This window comes from Dryas octopetala, chromosome 9 (assembly GCF_963921425.1).
Source record: "Dryas octopetala chromosome 9, drDryOcto1.1, whole genome shotgun sequence".
Classification (NCBI taxonomy): Eukaryota; Viridiplantae; Streptophyta; class Magnoliopsida; order Rosales; family Rosaceae; genus Dryas; species Dryas octopetala.
In genome coordinates this window covers 9,783,730-9,807,600 of record NC_141374.1, presented here as the reverse complement: position 1 = coordinate 9,807,600, position 23,871 = coordinate 9,783,730, and the positions used below count along the sequence as shown (strand labels likewise).

Genomic DNA, 23,871 nt, shown 5'->3' with positions numbered 1-23,871 from the left:
GATCATACCCTTCTATGTGACACACACATTGACCCTTCTTTTACTCTAATTATTCGAAAATTAATTTTGTCCTTGAATTTGTAATGAATATTAAGTGCATATGCTATTTAAAAAAATTAAAACTATAAGTGTAATATTGAAATAAAGGCCAAATCAAACTCTTGGGGTATTTCAAGTGGTGAAAGTGGGTTGGGAGTAATGAGTTAGGATTATAATAAGACCATGGTTCAATTTCCCTTAATATAACCAACAAAGAATAAAGAATGGTCCAACAACATAAATAAATGGCTAATTACAATTAACACCATATTATTTCAATATTTTCAATTTAGTATGCAAGTTTTTAATTCTGATACAATTTGGCACTATCTCTTGTCTAACCATTAGTTAGATGTTAAATTTTGACTTGTCACATGCGAGACCTATGTTTTGGCCAACCACAAACATAAAATATTGTACATATTGCTTACATACCAGAAGTAAAAGTTCCAAATTACCTACTTCTAGGATTCATCAACTGAGGTAGCAACCCCGAATACCCTCGATGGGGACCCGATTACCTAGCGGGGCGGTATGGTATTGGCGAACCACCCCAAACCCGCCCCATTGCCATCCCTAGTAGCAACCCCACTAGAACTTCTAGTCCTAAAGTGATGTTGGTCAACCTTAAAGGTTAGTCAAAACATGGAGTTTACATGTGACACGTCAGCATTTAACGTATGACCTAACGGTTAGAGACATCAATTGTATCAAAATTAAAATCTTATGTGCTAAATTAAAAAATTTAAAAAATATGGTGCAAGTTGTGAACCGCTGCAAATCTCTAGAGTATAAGTTGTAATTAGAAGAAAGTCTTGGGTGGGGCTGGAATGCCATTCACCTAATGAGACTGCCATTTACATTTTGACATCTGTCATCTTTTTTATCCAGCTGGACCAAGACTTCTCTGACTTCTCTGCCTTCTCTCTGCCCTTTTCCGCTTCCCTACCTTTTCTCTCAGCAATTTTTTTTATCCAGTTGTCGTGAACTCCTCCGGTTCCCCGACAACAACCTCCCATCTCTCTCCTCTCTCCTTTTCCCTATCTCTCATTTCCCCTCTCTCTCTCTCTCCTCTCTCTTTCTCTCTCTGCTCACTCACTCTCTTCGGTTTTGGTGGGGGTGGGCCGAGATGGGGCTGGGCGGGGCGGGGATGGGGCTGGGTGTGCAGAAGGAGAAGAGGGAGAAAGAGAAGAGAAAGAGGAAGGGAGAGAGGGAGGGAAGAAAAGGGAAGAACAGAAAGAGGAGTGCGTAGGAGAGAGAAAGGAAAGAGAGGCCGGCTGGTCGTCGGCAATAATGGCAGAGGTTGGACAGTTGGCGGCCGGTGGCGGGTGGTAGCGTTGTGCTGGGTTGTGTTGGGGTGTGTGGGGTGGTGGTGTTGAAGAGAACGAGAGAGAGGAAGGCAGGGGTCCAGCTGGATAAAAATTTGACATGTGTCAAAATATAAATGGGAGTCTCATTAGGTGAGTGGCATTCCAGCCTCACCCCAGACTCTCTCTGTAATTAGCTCTAAAGTAAACATGCAGTAATCGGATCTGCCCGTGAATGAAAAGTTCAATACGGTGCGTCTCAGCAAATGCTTCACTAAAACGGTGCATGTCAACAAACAAAACGACTTGAGGAGGCATACCCACCTAGCACCTGGGGAACCTGCCAATGGCTTCGTTGTTGTTGCGCAGCCCACATGAAGAGTAAGCAGATCACTGTCTCCGTCTCTCCGTCTCCCACCGCTTGCATTCTCAGCGATATCCAAACAGACCCTTGTGGCAATCCCATCTCCTTCGCGTGCTTCAACGTGGCGTCGAAAGCTTGAAGAACCCAAGGGGCGATCTCTCTCTAGCTGGTGGGTATTCCATTTCATGTTAGCAGTCATTTAATTGTCTTGGAACATCTTTAATCTTAAATGGGTCATCTCCAATTAGTGATTTATAATACTCACTTTGTTGCTTCTGTGATTATTGTGCTCTCTTTAAATAGAGCAACAAAAACAAAAATGCCCATTGAAATGTCCTAGTCCTGTTTGATTGATTTCCTATTAGAAATGTGCTATTTCTTTATGGGTTTTTGCTTAAACCCTTTTTTTGATAAATTGTGTGGAAGTTAATGTGTTGGGTTTACATTATTTGTGGATCTTTTGGTTTTGTCTAGGTTCATGAGTAATGGACCTAATGGAAATGACATATCAACAAACGTTGAAGTCTTTGTAACCCAACTTTGATTTTTGGCCATATTTTGTATTATCACAAGCACACAGACGCACTCTACTTGTGATGGGAACAATGTAGCTTCTATCCCGGCTTCTAGTTCTGATAAACAGCTAAAAAGCTAAAGCCTTTTGCATAAGAAAGATGAATCGGATAAGTCATCATTTGTATTGGTGGTTTTGTCTATCTAACCGGAAACTGCTAGTCTAATCCACCTGCAGTTTTAATTGACTACTTAAATATTTTTTTTATTACTCATGTCATACATAAGCAATCAGCTCTTTTACGGATTTTCTGTTTGCTTTTAGTTTAATGTATAGTTTAAGTGAAGATGGGGTGGGGTGTTGGCATGAAATGGCTTGCTGAGACAAAATTCCTTTTGTCGATTGTAAAGTTGCTGATAAGGATATGATGTACTTGCCTTCTTCTCATTAAATGAAGATGGAAGGATCCTCATTTATATTCTGGCGAATACACACTCAGTTTGGGAGAATATAGTTGAATGCAGTGGGTGACATCTTTGACAAATTCCATGGTGTACTCGATAAGTGGTAATTTTTTAGTTTTAGTTGAGTGGAGATAGATATATTTTGTGAAGGAACCAATTACTATTTTAGAGGGGTCCCTAATTGTTGTCGGCCATTGTGACCAAATCTAACAGAGGTAATACAAATGCTCTGTGTAGGATACCGATTGAAGATACATGTTTGTCAATCAAATTAGTAGATGTTGTCTGTAGCAATGGCGAACGATTGCATATATTTGGTATGTGAAAGATTTTGACGTCTCTGTGATGCTAACCCAGTTTCTACTGAAGTATTTGTAATAAATTTAAAACAAACTATAACCCTGGAAACATTGACAAATACATGTTAAAGAGTGATCAAAACTGACATAGGAACATCTCCTTATGGTCATAAAACTCTGGAGGTAGACTTATGAAGTATTTTAGTATGGAGTTAATGGATACTTCTTTAGATGGTTGTAAAATAAACCTTATTTGAAATGTGTTCCTGTAATGGTTCAACGTAATGATTCATGTGACAATTCTGATTATAACCCTGGTTATATTCATTGTGATCCTGAGTTGTACTGATTCAAATAAAATTTTGATTTACATCATTAGCTTATGCTTCTTCTTCTTCTTCTTCAGGTGATCGCTCCTCAGCTTTAAATCCTAACTCATTTGACTGAAGTTTTATGCAATTTGAGTGGATTATATAGTCTTGGATTAGTGTGGTCATATATTTGTGGGAGGAATCACGGTTGGCATTTGATGAATGGTGGTTCAGCATCCAGTAGCTTAAGGGCAGCTTTTTCATACTGTGTGCAGCAAGTCCGAAATTATGATTACCATCACTACCTTTGTCTCCTTGAACTTCCCCCTAACTTGCGGAGGGCTGCATTTGCAGTCCGTGCCTTAAATGTTGAAACAGCTCGTGCTATGGATGTTGCTTCTGATCCCAGGATTGGTCTTATGCGCCTCGTATGGTGGCAAGAAGCCATAGACAAAATCTATGCCAAGAAGTTAATTGAACACCCCACAGCACAAGCTCTCTTGTCAGTGGTACAGGAGAACAAAATTAGCAAGGGATGGCTTAAACGGTCTGTGGAAGCTCGTATCAATGATGCAAGTAAGGAGATTGGTGACACCCCAGAAAAGATTGAAGATTTGGAGAAATATGCTGAAGATACAGTATCAACTATTCTTTACATGACACTTCAAGCTGGTGAAATCAGGTCCACTGCAGCTGATCATGCAGCATCACATATTGGTAAAGCAAGTGGGCTTCTTTTGCTAATTAAGTCACTGCCATACCATGGTAGCCGCAACCGCCATTTTTCTTACGTACCAACTGAAGTGGCAGCCAAGCACGGATTGCTTGTTAAGCATGGAGGTCAGTCAGAGATTCATTTGGACTCTCGTGAGGGCTTATGTGAAGCAGTGTTTGAGATGGCATCAGTAGCTAATGTCCATTTGCAGAAGGCTCGTGAATTAGCTGGCACAGTACCTGTCGAGGCTCGTCCAGTGCTGCTGCCAGCCGTGCCTGCCCAGGTTCTACTGGACTCCCTGAGGCGTGTGAACTTTGATGTGTTTGATCCAAGGTTAGCACGAGGGATTCTAGGTATTCCTCCTTTGTGGTATCAGTTGAAATTAAAGTCACATTCATGGAGGGGAAAATACTGAAAGAAATTTCATTTTGTTAGTGTGTTGCAAAATGGAATTGCATTTTGCATATGAGAGTTGTGTTATGGATATTTTCCTTTGCAAAAAAGAAAATTGCATGCTCATGAACCTCTGTTAACCAGGCTTTCAAGGTAACTTATTTATTTATTTTAAATAAGGGACAGCATAGTTATAATGTGTAAAGTCAGAATAATTATTGTTATGATGTAGGATTTGTGGGTTACAAATTGACATACAGATGAATAGAGGTTGTATTTGGCTTCAAGCTATGGAATATGGATAAGTTGGAAATTTGGAATAGAATAGAGGTTCCATCTTGGCCAATAACCTTTATGCAATCAAGATTTTTCACTCCCAAGGATTTCTAGCATTTTCTCCAAGATATAAAAGTATATTTTTTCGCATGAAACAGAGGTACACAACACTGACCTTAGCTTTACAACTTTATTTTTGCTTTCTGTAACACAACTATTAGCTTTTATCGTCGAAGACTCCTTGAAAGGCATTACATCAGTGTATGATGTGTATCCATAACCTTTAATAGTACGGTATGGATCTTCTGTAGAAAATTCCACTGTACAAAATCTAGATCTTGATGAGTTCACTTCTCCACTACTAGGGTATAAATCTTGTCTATCATACAATGTTTGTACCATAAACGACAAACTGGTCTTCTGTTGTTATGCAGGGACTAATCCCTTATGTTTATCCATCGTAGTTTTGACCTCCCACTAGTATTATAGACTAATATTTTACTTGATCTTGATCCAGTACATTGTAATAAAAGTTTTTATAATAGATAAAGATAGATATCGATTTGGTGATCATGAAAGATATGATATAATCTGATTATAATAAACATTCCTATAGGTTTATCAAACATGTCATTGTCATTGTTGTCACATTGTTGAATACCAAGTTATATAGAAAGGGTAAGAATGGCCCTGAAAACAACCAATTAGTTAGTCAAGATGCCAAAGAACTTAATTTGCTTAAGTTGTTTCTTAAATCTTAGAAATTCTATCGTTTTTGCTTGTGTATACTAAAATAGGAACTATATTACAATGCTTGTCTATTTATATCTAAGAAATCATTCCTTTTATAAGCCCATCACAAGTTGTTCGTTGATTTATAAAGAGTTATTGGTAATTAAGACACTTATGTTAGGAGTCCAAGTATTTTTCTTGAAGTAGCTTCAATTTTCACGGGGCAAGAGTTTGTCTTAGATTGTATGATATATAAATAGATTTAATAGTGGGAAAATCTATACCGAAGTAGTAGGAAAATGAATCCTTAAAAATTTAAGAGTGAAAATGTGTTTGTATGGTAGAATTTTTCATGGGGCACATGATCAATATGTGATACCTAAGTGATTGATTCAATATGTGAAAACATAAGTGAGCTGTTAGAAACAAATTCGACTTGACTTTCTGGTCAAGCTTGTTTTGTAGTATTTGGACAAAGTTGGAAATGAATGCAAAGGGTGAGTGTGTCTCACTCAAACAACCAATTAATTACTCATCAAAGAAAAATAACCAATTAATTAGTCTATCAGAAAACAATAAAAAAAATTAAATAGTCAAGTCAATGCCAAACTCTAATTTCTATTATTGCAGAAGGAAATCATAGGAATAATTCTAGCTAGCTATCGTTTTGTTTGGTTTATATTGCCCGAATTGATTGATTGATTGATATGGAGGATAGTTGGGATGCTAATGTTAGATATGAATCGAATTTAATTTGGCCTTGCTAAGCCTATATCTTACTTCTCCCGCTTCTCATTATTATTTTGAAGAACCTCAAAATCTTTGTCAACAATTAAGTCCAAAGACCATTAGTTTTTATTTTATTTTTTATTATGGTCAGTTTTCTTAATTCTTGAACGTTTCAGATGGGGCACTTAAAATAAATTAGCATTCATAAAAAAAAAAAAACAAAGATTAAAATAAATTAGCATGTTGACACAAAGATCAACGGTAAACACTAACACATGTTTTGGCTTCACTCAACCAAAGAAAAAAAGGAATCTTAGTGACAATTCATATCATTTGCATTTTTATTTTCAAAATTATAATTTTGGACTGATATCCAAAATTGTTAATATTTTGAAGAAAAGCAGTCTTTTAGTGTTTTCTTGATTATGTATTCGTCGGTGGACTGATATTTTTGAAGAGCCCGTGATATTTTTGAAGAGCCCGACAGACAGACAAAAACTTGGTTAGAAATCATTAGGAACAAGAGAGGCCTAGCCAACCCAATCACAACCACCAGAATAAATTAATAGCTCACCAACTTGTATATACGACCATACGTGGATGACATAATATATATTTCATAACCAAGCCATCCATTATATCAATACTCCAGAAAAAAAAAATACCAAACGTTGATCATTTTGAATACTGTCAGCAACTTATTGTTAAAGGTTAGTTAGTTCAAGTTTTAGAGATTTAAGAATGAAAAATCAATTTTATTTCCACGTTTAATAAGTGCAGAGATAATAAATAATTTTATGAGAATATGATGCACCTAAAATGGGGAAAATGAATCCCTCACTCTAGCTTGGATTTTGTTTTCTCCCCCCGAAGAACACTTATTGTGCACTTTTTTTTTTGTTGGCAAATTTGACCTGCTAATATTTGAAAATTGCCAAATTTTATCCAAAACAACTATTTCACATTCTTTTTATTTTCTATTCTCGTCCAAATCAAACATTGAAATAGAAATAAAAATGTAATTTTTTGTTTACTTTCTCAACATTATCAAACAGTAACGAGAATTTTACATTTTCTTTCTTATGGAAAAGGCAAAGGAATTTTACGAATCAAATGGGTCCTAAATTATATTCATTATCATTATTTAGTGATATTTCTTTTTCCAATATTGTAAAATATTTCAAGTTTGACTCCACCTTCTCGTATCAATAAAAAGTTTTTAATTATTGGTATAATGAGATTTTTTTTATCATATGGAAGAAGATTCAACTTTCAAGTTTGATTTCTCTTTTTTAGATTAAAAGCAAATTTATAGTTGATTATAATTTACACGATAATAATCCTGGTAAAAGTACATAATTTTTTTTTATAGTTTTATAAGTATTAAGATAAAGTACTGAGTTTTGTTTTACGAGGAGTGCATGAGTGATAAATTTTTAATTCACAATGGATTTTAATGTTGTTTCAGATCAAATAAGATATAATTAATAAATAAGTCTGAAATGAGTTAGTTTAATGTTACACCACACGACATGACTGGATTGAATTTCATGATTTTCATCAACTAGCTATCTAGTTAATTAGAAACAACCAAACTTAAAACTTAAGCTTAAAAACCTTAACCAACAAGCTTCTTAATCACATGCCTTTAACTGTTACAAAAACTTTTCCTGAATGGAAAGGCAAAGTAAGGAGTAAAGAGTAAAGAGCCAAAATGACTTTCACAGTTCACAATGCCAAAAACACATTCAAACATGGACTCCCACCTGTTGCATGCACAGTCACGTTGGACCCACACCAACTTCAAGCCTTTCCTACACGTGTCAACTTCTTGTCTTGTTTTGCATGGCACCTCACACCACACCACACCACACCGCACCGCACCACTTCACCACCCTCCTTACCTTTATACTCTCTCTCACTCTCTCTCTCTCTCTCTCTCTCTCTCTCTCACCACCCACATCTCTCTCTCTCTCTCTTTACCACTGGGTTTTCTTGAATCCCCGGTTCACTCTTCTGGTCTTCATGGCGGTCCAATATCAGTCTAAGCTGATGATCAGCAACATGTGGGTGTTGCTGGTTGTGTTAGTACTGCTCACCCAAGCTATAGGAGGAGGTCGAGCCGCCCGGCTGGACCGGTGGGAGTCTGGAATCCGGTTGCCTACAGAGAAGGATGACCATGAACCGGTTCAAGATGTTGGGACAAGATGGGCGGTTCTTGTAGCCGGTTCAAATGGGTATGGAAATTACAGGCATCAGGTACGTGTGTGATGTATATAATTTAAGCTTTCTCGGAATTAGTTTTAAACTTTTAATTAACAGAATCAATTTAATTTGATGTAACCTTTTTTTTTTTTTTTTTGTTATGCAGTCAGATGTTTGTCACGCATATCAGTTGCTGAGAAAAGGTGGGCTGAAGGAGGAAAACATAGTGGTATTTATGTATGATGACATCGCCATGCATGAGATGAATCCCAGACGTGGCATCATCATCAACCATCCACAAGGTCATGATGTATATGCTGGCGTCCCTAAGGTAACCTACAACAAATTCATTTCTTAATTCATGTTGGCATGTTGCACATAAATATCTAATGTAATCATATATAATATGCTTCTTATAGCTGCCACGTGGTGATCCGCTGATTGATTATTCATTATAGTAAGGACAAATCAAAAGCTATAATGTACGAATTGGCCCTACCCGACTCTTTATAATTGCCTTTTATTTATTTTTTTCTTTTGATATTTCTTAAAGCTTAAAGAGAAAAGATTCTGAAGCTTAAACAAGAATACTTGAGTGGTTCTTGGACCGTTGCTATGGTGAACTGAGCTTTTGGCTTTAACGTACAGCTCTCTAATTACTTTAAGCAACTATGTAACCCCGTAGTTTAATTCTGATTTCATATATAGCCTCGTACACATTTTTTCATTGATGGAAAATAAATAGTACTAGTAGGAGAAAATGATGAGTGAAGCAAAGAAAAGGTACATATATATATGTGTGTGTGTGTGTGGGTGGTAAATCAGCATGAAGCTTGACTGATGACATTGATATATGACCTTTGTGTCTCCCTTGGGTAATTTTAAGCATTAATTTCCATTTTGAATTTCCTTCTTATTAATTGTTGCTTTTTTATTTTTATTAATCTATAATTGTCGTATGTCCATAAGATTTGAACTCAAGATTGCAATTGTTGCTTGGGTGATTTTATTTGAATCCAAAAATTTGCTTCTTATATCTATATCCAAAATGTTTTTACGATTTTACCTCACATGTATTCTCTTAAAATCTTTTTCGAAGTTCAATTTCATTTTTTTTTTTTATGTATTTAACATGGTGGCCAATCACTACTGACTGCTGCTGGGAGGGGACCTCATTTCAGTTTTTTTTCCCTTTCCCTTTTTTATGAGTGGAACAATGGTAAAAGAGTATAGCATGGGGCCGGGAGTTGTAAACTCAGATGTTCAACCCTTACAGGTGTACCTCTGAAGTTTATATGGTAGGCATCGTTTGCGAGTAAATGTGCGTATCTAAGGTTTACCTTAAGATCTTATAGTCCATGAAGGAGCTAAGCTTAAGATATTATACTCGATGAAGGAGTGAGTAATAAAAAAAATTGGGATTTAGATTTTTCAAAAAATAATGTGGGTAAGTTTGAAGAGGATTCAAATGAAATCACCGCAACCAAAATGATAATTAGCAGGGTATATGAGTATATCTTGTATTTTTGGACCTCACAAGAGTGTCTTGTATTATTATTTGTTTTTTTGAGTGAATTTGCGGGCACTAGGCCCAAACAGAACTAACAGCAATCACTCATGGGCCTAGCAACACCAAGGAGATCCTTAGACAAGCTATTTACAACAGGGGCCATGGTGTAATTCAAATACAAAACAGTCTGATAGTGGCCATTCTATCCGCTGCCATTTTATCCTTGTTGAACATGTACTTGCACCCCATAATCAGATTATAGAGAGGGTGGTTAGGCCCAAATTCTCCATCAACTAGATCCACACTTCCACATTAATCCTGTGTGATTCCACCTAATCCCAGTGAGAAAACAGAACAATTATCACAGTGTGAAAGATACTTGGGTGTTATTCCCTTTCTACATTTTAACATAAGTTTTGAAGCCACAGTGCTAACCTTAACAATTTCTGACTACATGTTATTTTGGTCATAGTTGTCAGTTGTCACTAAACACTTAATTGTTAATTAAGCTTCAGTTTTCTTAGAATCCTATTTAATAAGTTTTCTTGTTGATTAATTATATTAATGGTGGAATATTGTAGGATTACACTGGTAAGGATGTGACTACCGAGAATCTGTATGCAGTACTTCTTGGTGACAAGAAGGCTGTGAAAGGTGGAAGTGGGAAGGTTGTGGATAGCAAACCTAATGACAGAATCTTCTTATTCTACTCAGATCATGGGGGTCCTGGTGTTCTTGGTGAGTTCACTACCTCTTCTTTTACAATTCAATTATCTCATTTTTTGGACCAAACATTTTATCAGTATTGGATCACTACTTTATGTAGACAGTAGACCAAAATTTACTTCTTTGGGAAGGTGGCTTTTGTTTTTTTGTTTTTTCCTTTGCCTAAGTCATGAGCATTTGAAGTTTGAATGAACTTAATTTTGGATGTGAATTTGTAGAAAGAAATTTTGTAACACTGCAAATGAGAGCTCATCAATTTTGGATATGATTGTAGGAATGCCAAATTTGCCTTTCCTTTATGCCACGGATTTGATTGAGGTTTTGAAGAAGAAACATGCATCTGGGAGCTACAAAGAGATGGTAAGGAGATCAGTTTAATTTTTCACATTTGGTTGGTATTCAAAGGGGTAATATTACTACTAACCGCTCAAGTTGTAATGTGTAATTTGTTATGCAGGTTATATATGTAGAAGCATGTGAGAGTGGGAGCATTTTTGAAGGCATAATGCCCAGTGACCTAAACATTTATGTGACCACAGCATCAAATGCACAAGAGAACAGCTTCGGAACTTACTGTCCTGGGATGGAGCCCCCACCGCCACCCGAATATATCACTTGCTTAGGGGATTTGTACAGTGTTTCATGGATGGAGGACAGGTATGCATTTTTGCTCCTTCAAAGATGACAAGTAAGGCTCTGTGAACTTCCAAAAATAAGAAATTAATTTAGGTGGAAGTTGGAACGAATGCATAATTATTTGGAAAGTAATAATATCTACATGGTAGTAGTCATTATTTGGCACTTTTATATAATCTTCTATAACTCGTTTCGTTAACGTTTTTTCTTCTTTAAACTTGCAGTGAGAGACACAATCTGAAGAAAGAAACAATAAAACAACAATACCAGACGGTGAGATTACAAAAACTTGGAACTTATTAACTTTAAGTTTCTGGACCTAATGTGAATTAGAGCACGAAGCAAATGAGTGAATGTGTGAACTTGTGTTTGTGCAGGTAAAGAAAAGGACTTCCAATTCCAACAATTACGATGTGGGATCCCATGTGATGGAATATGGGACCAAAAACTTAACAGCAGAGAAGCTGTATTTGTACCTAGGATTTGATCCTGCCTCTGTGAACTTCCCTCCTAACAATGGCCAACTAGAAAATCCCATGCAAGTTGTAAACCAGAGAGATGCAGAGCTTGTCTTCATGTGGCAAATGGTGAGCTCCTGCCTGCCCCCAAATTCGTTTCCACAATTCATAGAAATAGAAACCCAGAAAATTTGTTGCATATTTGGACTTGTTAGTACTAATACTTGCTTGTTATTTTACACAGTACAAAAAATCAGAACATGGGTCAGAAAAGAAGAATGAAATCCTCAAGCAGATCAAAGAAACAATGAGGCACAGGAGTCACTTGGATGCAAGCATTGAATTCATAGGAACATTTCTTTATGGACCAGAAAGAGGCTCCTCCATGCTCAATTCAGTGAGAGCACTTGGTCTGCCCCTAGTGGATGATTGGGGGTGCTTAAAATCTATGGTAATAGCTTACCCTTTTCTTGATTGGCTCTTTAATTGCATATTATTCATTGCTTGATTCTCATGGTTAAACTTTGAATTACAGGTGAGGGTGTTTGAAACACATTGTGGGTCACTGACTCAGTATGGCATGAAACACATGAGGGCATTTGCCAACATCTGCAACAGTGGTATGTCCCAAGCCCAAATGGAGGAAGCTTGTTGGGCTACCTGTAATGGTTATAATCATTTGGGCCAGTTGCATCCTTCAAACACAGGCTACAGTGCTTAGAATGTTGAACATATGCAAAGCCTTTGTAATAGGAATATAGGATAAAGATGTCACACCCTCGTACTAGTTCTAATATGCCTGTTTCCAATCTAGAATCGAATCTAGAAATGTCAGAACATTATATATCTATATATATATATATATGTATGTATATATTGTTTGAAATTTTCAAGTTTCATCCGTAAGATAATCCGAAATAACAAGAATTAACATAATCAATCACCTCATGCATGTCAACATTCTTAGCTAGGCTGACAAATGAGAGTAGGGATTTTGACATATGCTGAAAATATGAATCTCTCTTCTCATCAGGAATCAAATCTACAAAGGCGGTAAATTTGAATGCCTGAATATAGTTTCGCAGGTGCATCAGAATGAGGAACAATTCCACAAGTTTATTCCCAAGTTGAAGAAATTGAATTGAAGCAAGATGATGATTGATGAGAATGAGAGTTGCCCCAGCCCTATGGCACTGCCACGTTGCATTCTCCTCACCTCTCATTGCTAAGGCCTAAGGGTCGGTCCACGCGGCTACAATTTTAACTGGTTGTGTTTGATCATTTGCTTTATTATAAAGGAAAGGATGGGGGACCAATTGGTAAAGGTTCAGCACCAGCAAGCCCCGAATCCAATTTAAGATCTTCATCAAGGATTATTATGGGGACCAAGGGACCATTACCCAATTGCCATTTGCAGATAGCAATGCAACTAGCCCGCCTTTGAGATTAATTCAAGCGGTAAGAGGCGGAGACTTTTGGAATTAGTTCAAGTAGTAAGTGATGATAGAAACCATTGAGATTAGTTCATTTAGTAAGAGATGACAGAGAATTCAGATAAGTTTAAAATAAATTAAGAGATGATAGAGAATTGAGATAGGATTAGAATAAGTTAAGGATGCAATCCCACTTCTAATGTGACCAAGAAAAACAATGCAACTCCATATTATGTGGTAATTCAGGTCTTGTGCCTGTTCTTTGTTTTTTTGGGCCTTTTTGGCAATGTGAAGGCATTTCTACAGCCCTAGGAAACCTCTATGAAAGACCCAACAAAGCCTTTATTAAGGTATCAAACACAACACTAGCTAAAAGACACCTTGTCAAATTTCTTCAAAATAGTTAAGCATAAGAGGGCTCTTAGCTAGAATTTGGTTGTCTTGACTTTGATTAAGTACAAAGATCCAAGCGTAACTAACCTAGCTATTAACTGGTGTATTGGGCTACCTTATTCATTAGAAGAGTACTTGTCACCATTTAATTTTACGCTTGTGCTTTCTATCTTTACTTTTCCACTTCATCAGATTCATGCACTCAGTGAGCGTTGCAATTGTGACACATTTGTCTATATTAATATTGATGATCAGTCTGATGAACTCAAGCGTGATGTTGCACAAGTTTAGCAGATTGAATAATGTTAGACTGAACACATTTTCTTTACCATATTAGCATATCAAATATTTTCTGTTGATATTGACTTATTATATCAATTATTATCAATGGTGTAGCTAGCATGGACCTGGATCTCTGCCAGGCAAATTATACCAGGCTACGTGCCTGACTTTTGATCTCAGCCTTCCAATAATATTTTATGGCTGAGATCTTGCCATTTGCAAATTACCTAGTTTTCATAAATTAACATTTAGAAATAAAGATTAAAAAGACCAAAAAATATCATCCCAGCCCAGCCCACTGTTCCCCCTCTTCTCCGGCGACAATTTCCCACTGAGGCAGAAAGGTACACACCCATGTGGTTTAAAAGAGAACCAAGAGGACTGGTACGCCAACCAGCAATGCAATATTTGTTTGTGTGCAACACAAACCCAAATCCTCAGCCAACTTGCTTCCCAAGATTTTTACAATCTCTGCAAACCTTTGATTAGTGTCCCACCAGAGCACTTTCTCCATACTCTTCTTTTCAAAACTAAAAAGTAATTTCCCTTTTCTAACAAATTGCCAAGACCCAGATCAGTAATATCCCTTTGCTATACATATTTGTTTGTGTTCCACCAACCAGCAAGCTTGGGTTTGATCTGTAGCCTCCACCTCCACTGTTAACACAAGTTGGAGATATACCCTGCAACAATTTCCTATTTGATTTTGAATTTGAGAGGAAACCCAAAATTGGAGCAAGCTTGGGCTAGAAAATCATCCACCAGCTAGGACTACGGAGGAGAGAGAAAGTGTGTAGAGAGAGAAAAAGAAAGGGGAGTCAGTGGCGAGGGTGATCGGAGTGAAGGAGGAGGGTCACTGGGGTGGACAATGGGTTTTTGTGTTAGGTGGCAAAATCTCAGCCATGAAAGAAAATTAAGGGTTTGGATTAAAAGTCATGTACCAGTCTGGTATCAAAAGACCGGCAGAGGATCCAGGTCCAGCTAGCATAAAACATATTCGGGGAAGCAATAAACAGTGTTTTCTAAGTGGGCCAATTACCACACCACCTTATTTTTAAATACCAGTAAACTATCATATAAAGAGTATATATATTTACTTATCTATTTCTCTTTAGGTGACTTAGCACTTGATCAAAGAGATAGATGCATAAAATATATACACTCGCGATAAGTAAGTTTTTTCCCTTTAAATACACGTGTTGAAGGGAGGTTAGGAAAGCAAGGCCACTTCCCGTTTATATGTGGCTTCGCCTTGTGATTATATAGCAAACAATTGTTATATGACTCATCAACTATTACATTGTAAGTTAATTAATATGACCATAAAATATGGTTTATCGAGTATTAGTTACTCTTAGTGAATTAATCAAATAATCAAACCTAAAGGTCATACACTTTCACTTGTCCACTTAGTTAAAAACCCAAAAGTCATACTTGCACTTTATCGATTAAACTGAGAAATTTTTTAGATACATGAAATACGACTTATACGAGAGAACAAGTGAAATACAACATTTTTAATGATTGGTTAACATGATATATTGTAAATTAAATAATTTAATGATTGGTTGATTTCATAAAATGTGTATTAGTAGTACAATACGCCATTAAGGCAAGACAACCAAAAGCCATGTCTTAATAAGTTCGTAACACTCAAAGTTCACAATTTTTTTTTTTGGCTCTAGCATTCCTCGTTAGTTAAAAGTGAATCCAACGCAATATGAATTAACAAACATTATTTGAAGAAACCCTTAAAGGATAAATATTCGTATTGATTTCAATATTCACAGTATTTAGTGGGACACAATAGCCTACTTAGAAGGGAAAAAAAAAAAAAAAACCTCAAAAATCAAAATCATTGTCATGAAGTTGGACCGTACTATTGAGTATTGGCATTACCCAAATTATCATCCGCGCGCTGTGGTTTAAGTCACAAATAACGACGGTTCTTCCTTCTCCGCCTTTGGCATTGTTCCCCTGCGGCAATCCTCATCTGCACCTTCTCAAACTCCGAAACCCCACACGGTATCACGATCCGACCCGGATGGTTGAACCCGTAAACCCTTTCGGCCTCCTTCAACAGCTCCGCGAACAGCGGGTGATTGAAGTACATGACGGGCACCAAATACCTCTGCGTGTCATCATCTGATTTGCCCACGTAGACCGCCATGTGACCCTTCGGAATACCAACCGGTTTTGGCTCCACCGGGGCCTGCCCGATCCGAATATAACCCGAGTTTGGGAAACAGAGCTCCTTGGCTCCGCGTTGAAGGTAGCGAGCCAGGGTGAGGAATTTGGAAATGGGGTTGTAGGTTTGGGTCGGAGGGTCCAAGGTTTGGAACCGGGTGGGCGGTTTTCTGGGTCGGATTATCCATTTGAAGATCCTCACTAGCTTGTGTCTTAGCCTGAAACCTCTGGTCTTTGATCTCATGCTTATAGTAATTTGGTTGATAATAATAAGAACCCAAAATTAAACTTGAAGATTGTGAACTGGGTTTATGTTTAGGAACATAGGTATGTGCTAGAAATGGAAATATTATAGAGCTTTGAGCTCTCTGCTATATGTCTGTCTCAGAGGCTCAGTGTGTTTGTGTTTGTGTGTGTGTATCCGAGTTTGAGTTTGTGGGTGTTTATAGTGTTGGGGTTACGCTGGTGGTGGTGGTGTTGGTGAAAGTGGTGGGATTCTTTGGATATGAGAATATGATGAGAATATGGTTCTTTTGGAAATTCAGAGAATTGGGTATTATGAGAAAGAGATGGTCGGCACACGATTCAGAAATTTTGTAGTGTATGCGTAGAAAGTGAAGTTATATGGGCTAGGGAGAGAGAGAGAGAGAGAGAAGTAAAAAGATACAATCAGTACTTGATAAACGTACGGATTACATGCTTATAATAGTCAAGCTTCCATGGAATGATCTCTCTTACATGCTTACGTTATCAGATTAAGATTTATGAGCCTACAATTAAATACGATTCAACTTTATCAACATTTCTGATTTTAAACTCATGAAAGATAATTATAAATAAATAAAAACCAGTTTTACAATTTTACAATATAGCATATTAGTATTAGATATTTGATATGCTATGCATATATTAATATATATATATATCAATGGTGAATTAAAATTATATATTCAAACATTTATAATTCTATGCAATCCATGGTTTTGATTCACCCTTTGATAACATATCACATCACATTATCTAACTAAAAAAGATTATTCTTAATTTTTAACTGTTCTATGGGCGAGGGTAACTTAATCATGAAGAGAGAAGTAAATTAATAGAATCAGACAAAAGTAAAAATTAATAAAAAGTGGATTAATTGAGGCAAATAATTAATTAATGCTCTTAATTAGAAATGTCTAAAATTCAAGTTGAAGAGTCGTTGCTTGATCAATCTTTTGAAATAACTTAGAGGTAGAGGTGTCAAACGGGTCAAGCCGGCTCGAGCACGACACGGCACGGCACAATTAAAATGGGCACAGCACGACACGATTAAATGGGCCGTTCTGGGTCAGGCCGAAGTTTTTAGTCCATCGAGTATGGCACGACATAAGCCAAGTACGGCACGAGCACAAACACAAAATGGGCCCGAATTAGGCACGACTATTTTAACATTATTTTTTTACATTTTTAGAGAACTTTTCAATAAAATTATTCAATTTTTATGAAAAATAATGTTAATATTTAATTATAAATAAGAAAAAATATCATAAAATTAGTTTTATCACCATACAAAAAAATAAAAAAAGGTCCGTGGGCCGGCCTGTTTAAGGTATGACACGAGCACGAATGGCCCGCAGGCCGTGCCAGGCTTAGGTCTTAACTATATGGACTGGCCCGAGCACGGCATGAAAGCACGATGAGCTCAACTTAAACGGACCGGGTTGGGCCGGCCCGGCCCGTTTGACACCTCTACTTCAAGGGGTCACTTTAGTGGAGGCTCTTTATAATTACTACAACTCTGAGATCGTATTCGATGGGCTATACTATTAATCATATGATAGAATTAGAACATCCAACCCAAAACTAATTGGCAATGGGTGGAAAGGCCCAAGACTTATAAGCTTATATGTTAAGCTCTAGTTTTCCGATGTGGGACATTGCTCCACATTACTCTCAACACGCCCCCGCACGTGTGGCGAGATTTTTGAGCCTTACACGTGAACAAATTGTATTGGGTGACGTGGGAGCACGTGTGGCCGTTGGACCTTACACGCGAATAACCAAGCTCTGATACCATGATAGAATTAAAACATCCAACACAAAACTAATTGGCAATGGGTGGAGAGACCCAAGACTTATAAGCACATATGTTAAGCTCTAGTTTTTCGATGTGGGACATTGCTCCACATTACTCTCAACAAAATCATGGTTGATGTATAAAAATAGCATACAATTCAATAATTATAGCAAGATTATAAATTATCTATAATCCTAGCCGCTACTTCTATTTTCTCTCTCCTCTCTCCTCAAGCCCTCCCATAGTCGCATATTACAGGGAGGGTGAAGGGAGCTGACCTTCCTTCCCCTCCCCTCCCATTCTCTCATTTTCCTTTCCCTTCTCCCCCAACTCAAGAATACTCTCCTCCCTCAATAGTGAGAGTTTTTTCATACTTCCATTTTGGAAGTCTTTCCTATTGCATCTTGCAACTTTGTTTTTCTCCTTTCACTTGTTTTGGCTTGTTTGGTGCTTTGATACTCTCAGGTTTTCTTGGACGCTTATCTCAAGGTGTTTGGTTTGCACTATTTTTGCCAGTACCGGTCATTTTTTCACCGGTTACTACTGCTTAATCTGCCATTATGAGCTACTATCGACGTCGATTTAGAGTTGTTGGTAGAATTGTGGATCATAACGCAACAAGTTCGCTAAGCCCTTCGGCACCTCACTAACTCCGTTTGGTGGTTATAATGTATGCTCAACACCGCTGTGATGAGATCGATCTTGGAATTTCTATGGGTTTTGATGCTCCACTTCTATAGGCTTTTGTCTTCTTGTAAGCCTTTGAGCTCTTTTTTTGTATTTACTCTGCCTTTTGGCTGATCTAATGCAATAAGATATTTTTATAAAAAAAATAATAATAATTATAGCAAGATTTTTCTTGTAGGGGTCTTTGTCTCGAACACTGACCTCATATTTTTCTTTAGTTTACTCAAGATTCCCCACGTATATATATACAATTCATTGGTAGCTAGAGTCAAAAACCCAAGTGGTTTATTATTTATTTTTGGATAAATATTTTATTTAATTTATTTTTGGACTATTCTATGATCTAGACCTTATCAGGCTTATCTCATGTGAGGTAGTGAGCTAATCTTTACCAAAAAAAAAAAATGGTACACGTACGTACTTAACCTTTTCTTGATTTGCCAAATAGTAGAAGGAACCCCGAACCAAACTTAGTTTGGTCACTTTTTTCTTTCAAATGAGTCCTTTTATTCTCTTTTGGCCTTTGAATACGAAAAGTTTGGGAGTCCTTTGGAGGTTGAGCACTCAAGCCAGCTATGCCACACATGCATAATGTGGTCCTTCAGTAAAGAATTAATATTACATAATGAAAAATGTTTTCCTCGTTTTGGTTTACAGGCTACTGTTAGGTTGACCTTTTTGGTTTGCCCAATTACAAAATCAAAGAAATTGAGAAAAGTTCAATAATTTATGTAATATATCTAGCTGATGACTAATAAGGGGCACCTCTTAAGTTTGAGTTTATTGTTTAGTATTTATGACATGTTTACTAATCCGTAATTGGAATCAAAATAAGAAATTAGATTCCGATTACGGATTACTCATTTGTTTACTAACTATATGAAAATAAAAACATAAGTGGGGCCCATATGAAATTAGGAATTCAACTCCTTATTTTGGAGGAATTGGATTCTTGGGTGAGAGGTGGTAATCCAATCCCTAATATTTTTCCTATTATACCCTCTCATTATTAACTAGCATATAAAATAATTTATTAGGAACAAGGGCATTTTAGTAATCAAATGCTCATATGATATCATTCATACTTTGATTCTAGATAGTTTAGTAAACAACTTCAATGAGAATTCAATTCCTCATCAATCCAATTTCTCATTAATTCAATTCTTCATAATCCGATTACAGATTAGTAAACATGTCATTAGAGTTTATGTCGGAAAAAAGAAATAAATAAAAACTTGACACAGTATAGTTCTAAATATAAGCACAACATTGAGATAGACAACACTATCAATGAATATGTTACAAATAATTTTTCAGAAAAATTATAATTTAAGAGAATGGAGCATGTAGAACAAGTACACTTTTGTGCATGAAAAAACAAACGGAAAATTTGGTAGACCAAAAGACAAAGGAATCTGAAAGCTAAGAGTTGGGGGGTACCGTTTGGGCTTTGCCAGCTTACTTGGACTCTCCTTCCAACCCACTGTTTTGGGTGTCACACTTCACCCTATGTGAGAAAAATTAATAATTTGATTAGTCATCAGGTTAATAATTAATTTGGTTAACCGGCCACAACAAAATATATTATTAAACTAATATTAGCTAGGATTAGAAAAAAATGAAACTTATGGAACTTGTAAAAATGATATAAAACTCATTATCTGTACACTATTGTACTCTCTACTACATATATATATTTTGCATATATAATGTAAAATGATAACTCATATATATGTTGAAAAATGTTGCTTGTATAAGTCAATTTTCAATTCTGTTTTGGTTAATTACAATATTGTACCGTACTTTTCACTCAACTGCAGCTGTGTAATACTGTACGTATGGAGTACGAAAGTGTTGATGGCAACATGCGTTACATAAGCCTTTCGTAAAAAAAAATAAAAAGAGAAAGTAACGCTCCCCACAAACACTTCTTAGTAAAATATGGGAGCGCAGATACTTGCGCTGACTGATTCACGAGGATCATAGATCAATTTACAAATTTTGTGTAGTTTTTAGTAGTAATTAAATGGTATTTATTAATTACGTAGTATACTCGAGAGAAAAAATTATAAAATTTAAATTCTAAATGACGATTCTATACCTTACAGTAAGTAGCCCTATTAAAATAAAATCAAAGAATGAGACAAATTGATGATCGAAGCATATTAGCTTTTTGTAGTTGAAATACTACTTTGTTAATCAATCTGTGTGTGATTATCCACTTATAACTCTATATGTAAATGATTATATCAGTGTAGAAATTCGATCATAATCATGAGAACAACATTGGCTCTTCACGAAGGGGAAAAATTAAATTTCTCAAATTTTAATTGTATTAATAGGCTTTAAACTATTGATCACCGAATCAAGGGTCGTGTTTAAGTTTAATTTAAGCATAAATGTGGTGTACTTGATACGACAAATTTCATGGACATGTGTGATGTGTGTCTAAGAATTGTCAGATAACAGATTGATCATCAGCATGAACCAGCAAACACTATCAAGCATCTTCGTCAATTGTGAGTTGTAATGACTCAGCGAATATGCGGCTTTTCCACCGTGCATATATGGACATTTCAATTTTGAATTAATTAGTTTAATATGGTCGAAGACCTACTCGCCAACATTGTTGATCAAAATTTAAATAGTGTTTAAACAACAATCTCTGGTTATCCTATGTACTCAAATAAGACAAAACAAAATTTGTACATTGTCCTATGTACTCCCACCTAAAATTTTAGTAAACAATTTACAAATATAAAACCAGTTATTCTGCAGATACCATACATTATACATTCAGATTTAATAACTCAAAATTTATACTCTAGAATTGAAAAAATAAACTCATCAAATTCAAAAATCAGAAATGCGTTAATTTAAAATTTCTCTACAAATATATAGAATATCATACTCGGTGACATGCATGCATTGTTATAGCTGAAGTGTGTGCCAATGTGTAATGCCAGCAACTAGTTTGTCTGGATTTGGGTTTGTGATAAAACGTACAGATTTGGAGAAAGAGACAGGGACAAGAGGATTTATAATGTCATTATACCAATGAACTTAATTTCGGAATTTTTCTCTCTGGCAAATTGTTTGGATCTGGATGTGGTTATGCTTGATTCGAGTTAAGGACTGCTGAGTGTTTATTTATTTATTTTTTTGTGCTTTCTCTTTCACATTTTTTATTCTTGTTTATACTCAGATGAGTGTTAACTGTTAAAGATGCTATATAATATACGGGTTCTTGGTTTTGAACTTTGATCTTGTTCGATCTTTTGCAATTTTGAGATGCTATCCGGGATTGTGTGCATTAAATTCGGATCCTGGTTCTTGGCAATATGCCAACTTTTAATCATGTATAATCTCATCCCATTCAAAAGTTATTCTAGCAGCCTTATCCCACCAAAAAGAGAAAGTGGTGCCTGAAATTAGGGGTCGGCAATGGGCCGGGCCGGGCTGGCCCAGGCCCAATCTTTCGGGCTCGGGCCGGGCTCGGGCTTGAAGTACAAGAGCCCAACAGAACTTTCGGGCCGGGCCGGGCTGGGCTTGGGCCTGAATACACAAATCCGAAGCCCACCCATCGGGCTTGAGACTAACGGGCTTTAGAGCCGGGCCGGACTAGGCCCGAACGGGCAGCCCAATAAGCCCGAACGGGCAGCCCAAATTAGGCTTTTTTGGCTTCTCAAATTGCTTAATTTATTGCCTAATTTATGTCTATTATAACTATAAAACTTAACAGATGACTAATTCATTGGTTTTAACTTGCCAAAATTTTGCAATGTCAGCTCCCAAAGTCACAATTTAGCAAGTTAACAACATATAATTTAATTATAAATAGAGGGGGAAATGCATCACTATAGAATGTGTACATCCCAACTAGGTTGGCACCTACACAACCTATCTATCATTTGCATTTCACATGTACATCCCAACTAGGTTGGCACATACACAACCCTCAAAACTGAAATGTATTGATTTAATTATACTAAAAGTAACAATATGCAGTTATGAGTTATGGTGCTTAACTCCTTATGGAGTTTACAAATTACAAACCAATAGTGAAACTGAAAAAATAAAATCAGTTAATCAGGTGGCTGATTCAGCAGGGGAAGGGGTCTCTTCTTCAACAAATTCAGGTCTTGATAGCTTGATATTCATTAGATCCTCTGCCCAATCCTCCTCTTGAGCAGCCTCTTGCATTCTTGCCTCAGCTAAGCGCCAATCTTTGACGCAGATTAGAGCTTCTATAGTGTTCGGACTCAAGCTAGCCCTCTTCTCCGATACCACTCTACCACCTGCACTAAAAGCAGCTTCGGATGCAACAGTTGAAGCTGGAACAGTTAGCAAATCACGAGCCATGATGGAAAGCACAGGATATTGTGTATCATGTGATTTCCACCATCCCAAAACAGAAAATGTAGTTTCATCAACATCATCTAAAACTGGTGCATCAAGATAGTATTGCAAATCAGAAGTAGAACAAACAGAGGATTGCACCTTTGCCATTTTCAAGGCTCTCATAGCACTGTTTTGAAAGTTAGGAATAGAAATTGGGGAAGAACTAGTACTACCAGAAACAGTACTTTGAGGATTAGTTGTGGTTTCAGTAGAGTTTCGTGATGATGCAGCAGGCACATTAGACTTGTAATGGTCATACAATTTAAACAGAGAAGACTTAATTTCATCTACCTTTACCTTTATGTCATCTTCCTCACAACCAATAACATTTAACCACTCACTAATTGCCCAAATTTTGAACCTAGGATCCATAACAGTAGCAAAACAAAACAATTTAGGAAAAGTTGCCCAATATTTATCAAATTTACTTTTCATAGCAACCATAGCAGTTTCAAATGCATTAATATGAGAATATGATTGAAATGCACAATGAATATCAATCAAACAAGTCAGCACACGACTAGAAGTAGGATAATACACACCACATAATATTTTTGTTGAAGAATCAAAAGTCTTTAAAAAACCACAAACAAATTGAGCAACAAGCCAATCATGTTCAGATGGAATCGGTAAAGTAGAACTTCTAGTTGATTGATTTATTGTCTGAACATATCTATGCAAGGCAGCTTTATATTGAATGGCTACTTCTAACAATGCATATGTGGAATTCCACCTATGAGGAACATCA

The 23,871-nt window shown here is 36.6% G+C and overlaps 2 protein-coding genes and 1 pseudogene across 2 annotated transcripts; 2 read left to right on the top strand and 1 right to left on the bottom strand.

Moving 5' to 3' along the window:
- Positions 1–1,607: 1,607 nt before the first annotated feature.
- Positions 1,608–4,912, top strand: LOC147273838 (Terpenoid synthases superfamily protein). The gene is made up of 2 exons (XM_086228125.1): positions 1,608–1,879; positions 3,394–4,912. Exon 2 carries the CDS (start codon positions 3,517–3,519, stop codon positions 4,426–4,428), a length of 912 nt encoding a protein of 303 aa, XP_086084251.1. The 5' UTR covers positions 1,608–1,879; positions 3,394–3,516; the 3' UTR covers positions 4,429–4,912.
- A 3,212-nt stretch (positions 4,913–8,124) lies between these two features.
- Positions 8,125–12,465, top strand: BETA-VPE (beta vacuolar processing enzyme). Its single transcript, XM_086228123.1, has 9 exons — positions 8,125–8,402; positions 8,515–8,679; positions 10,440–10,596; positions 10,859–10,944; positions 11,042–11,241; positions 11,445–11,493; positions 11,598–11,807; positions 11,923–12,129; positions 12,214–12,465. Exons 1-9 carry the CDS (start codon positions 8,169–8,171, stop codon positions 12,397–12,399), a joined length of 1,494 nt encoding a protein of 497 aa, XP_086084249.1. The 5' UTR covers positions 8,125–8,168; the 3' UTR covers positions 12,400–12,465.
- Positions 12,466–15,499: 3,034 nt separating this feature from the next.
- On the bottom strand, positions 15,500–16,545 carry LOC147273836 (auxin-responsive protein SAUR36 pseudogene; annotated as a pseudogene).
- Positions 16,546–23,871: the final 7,326 nt, after the last annotated feature.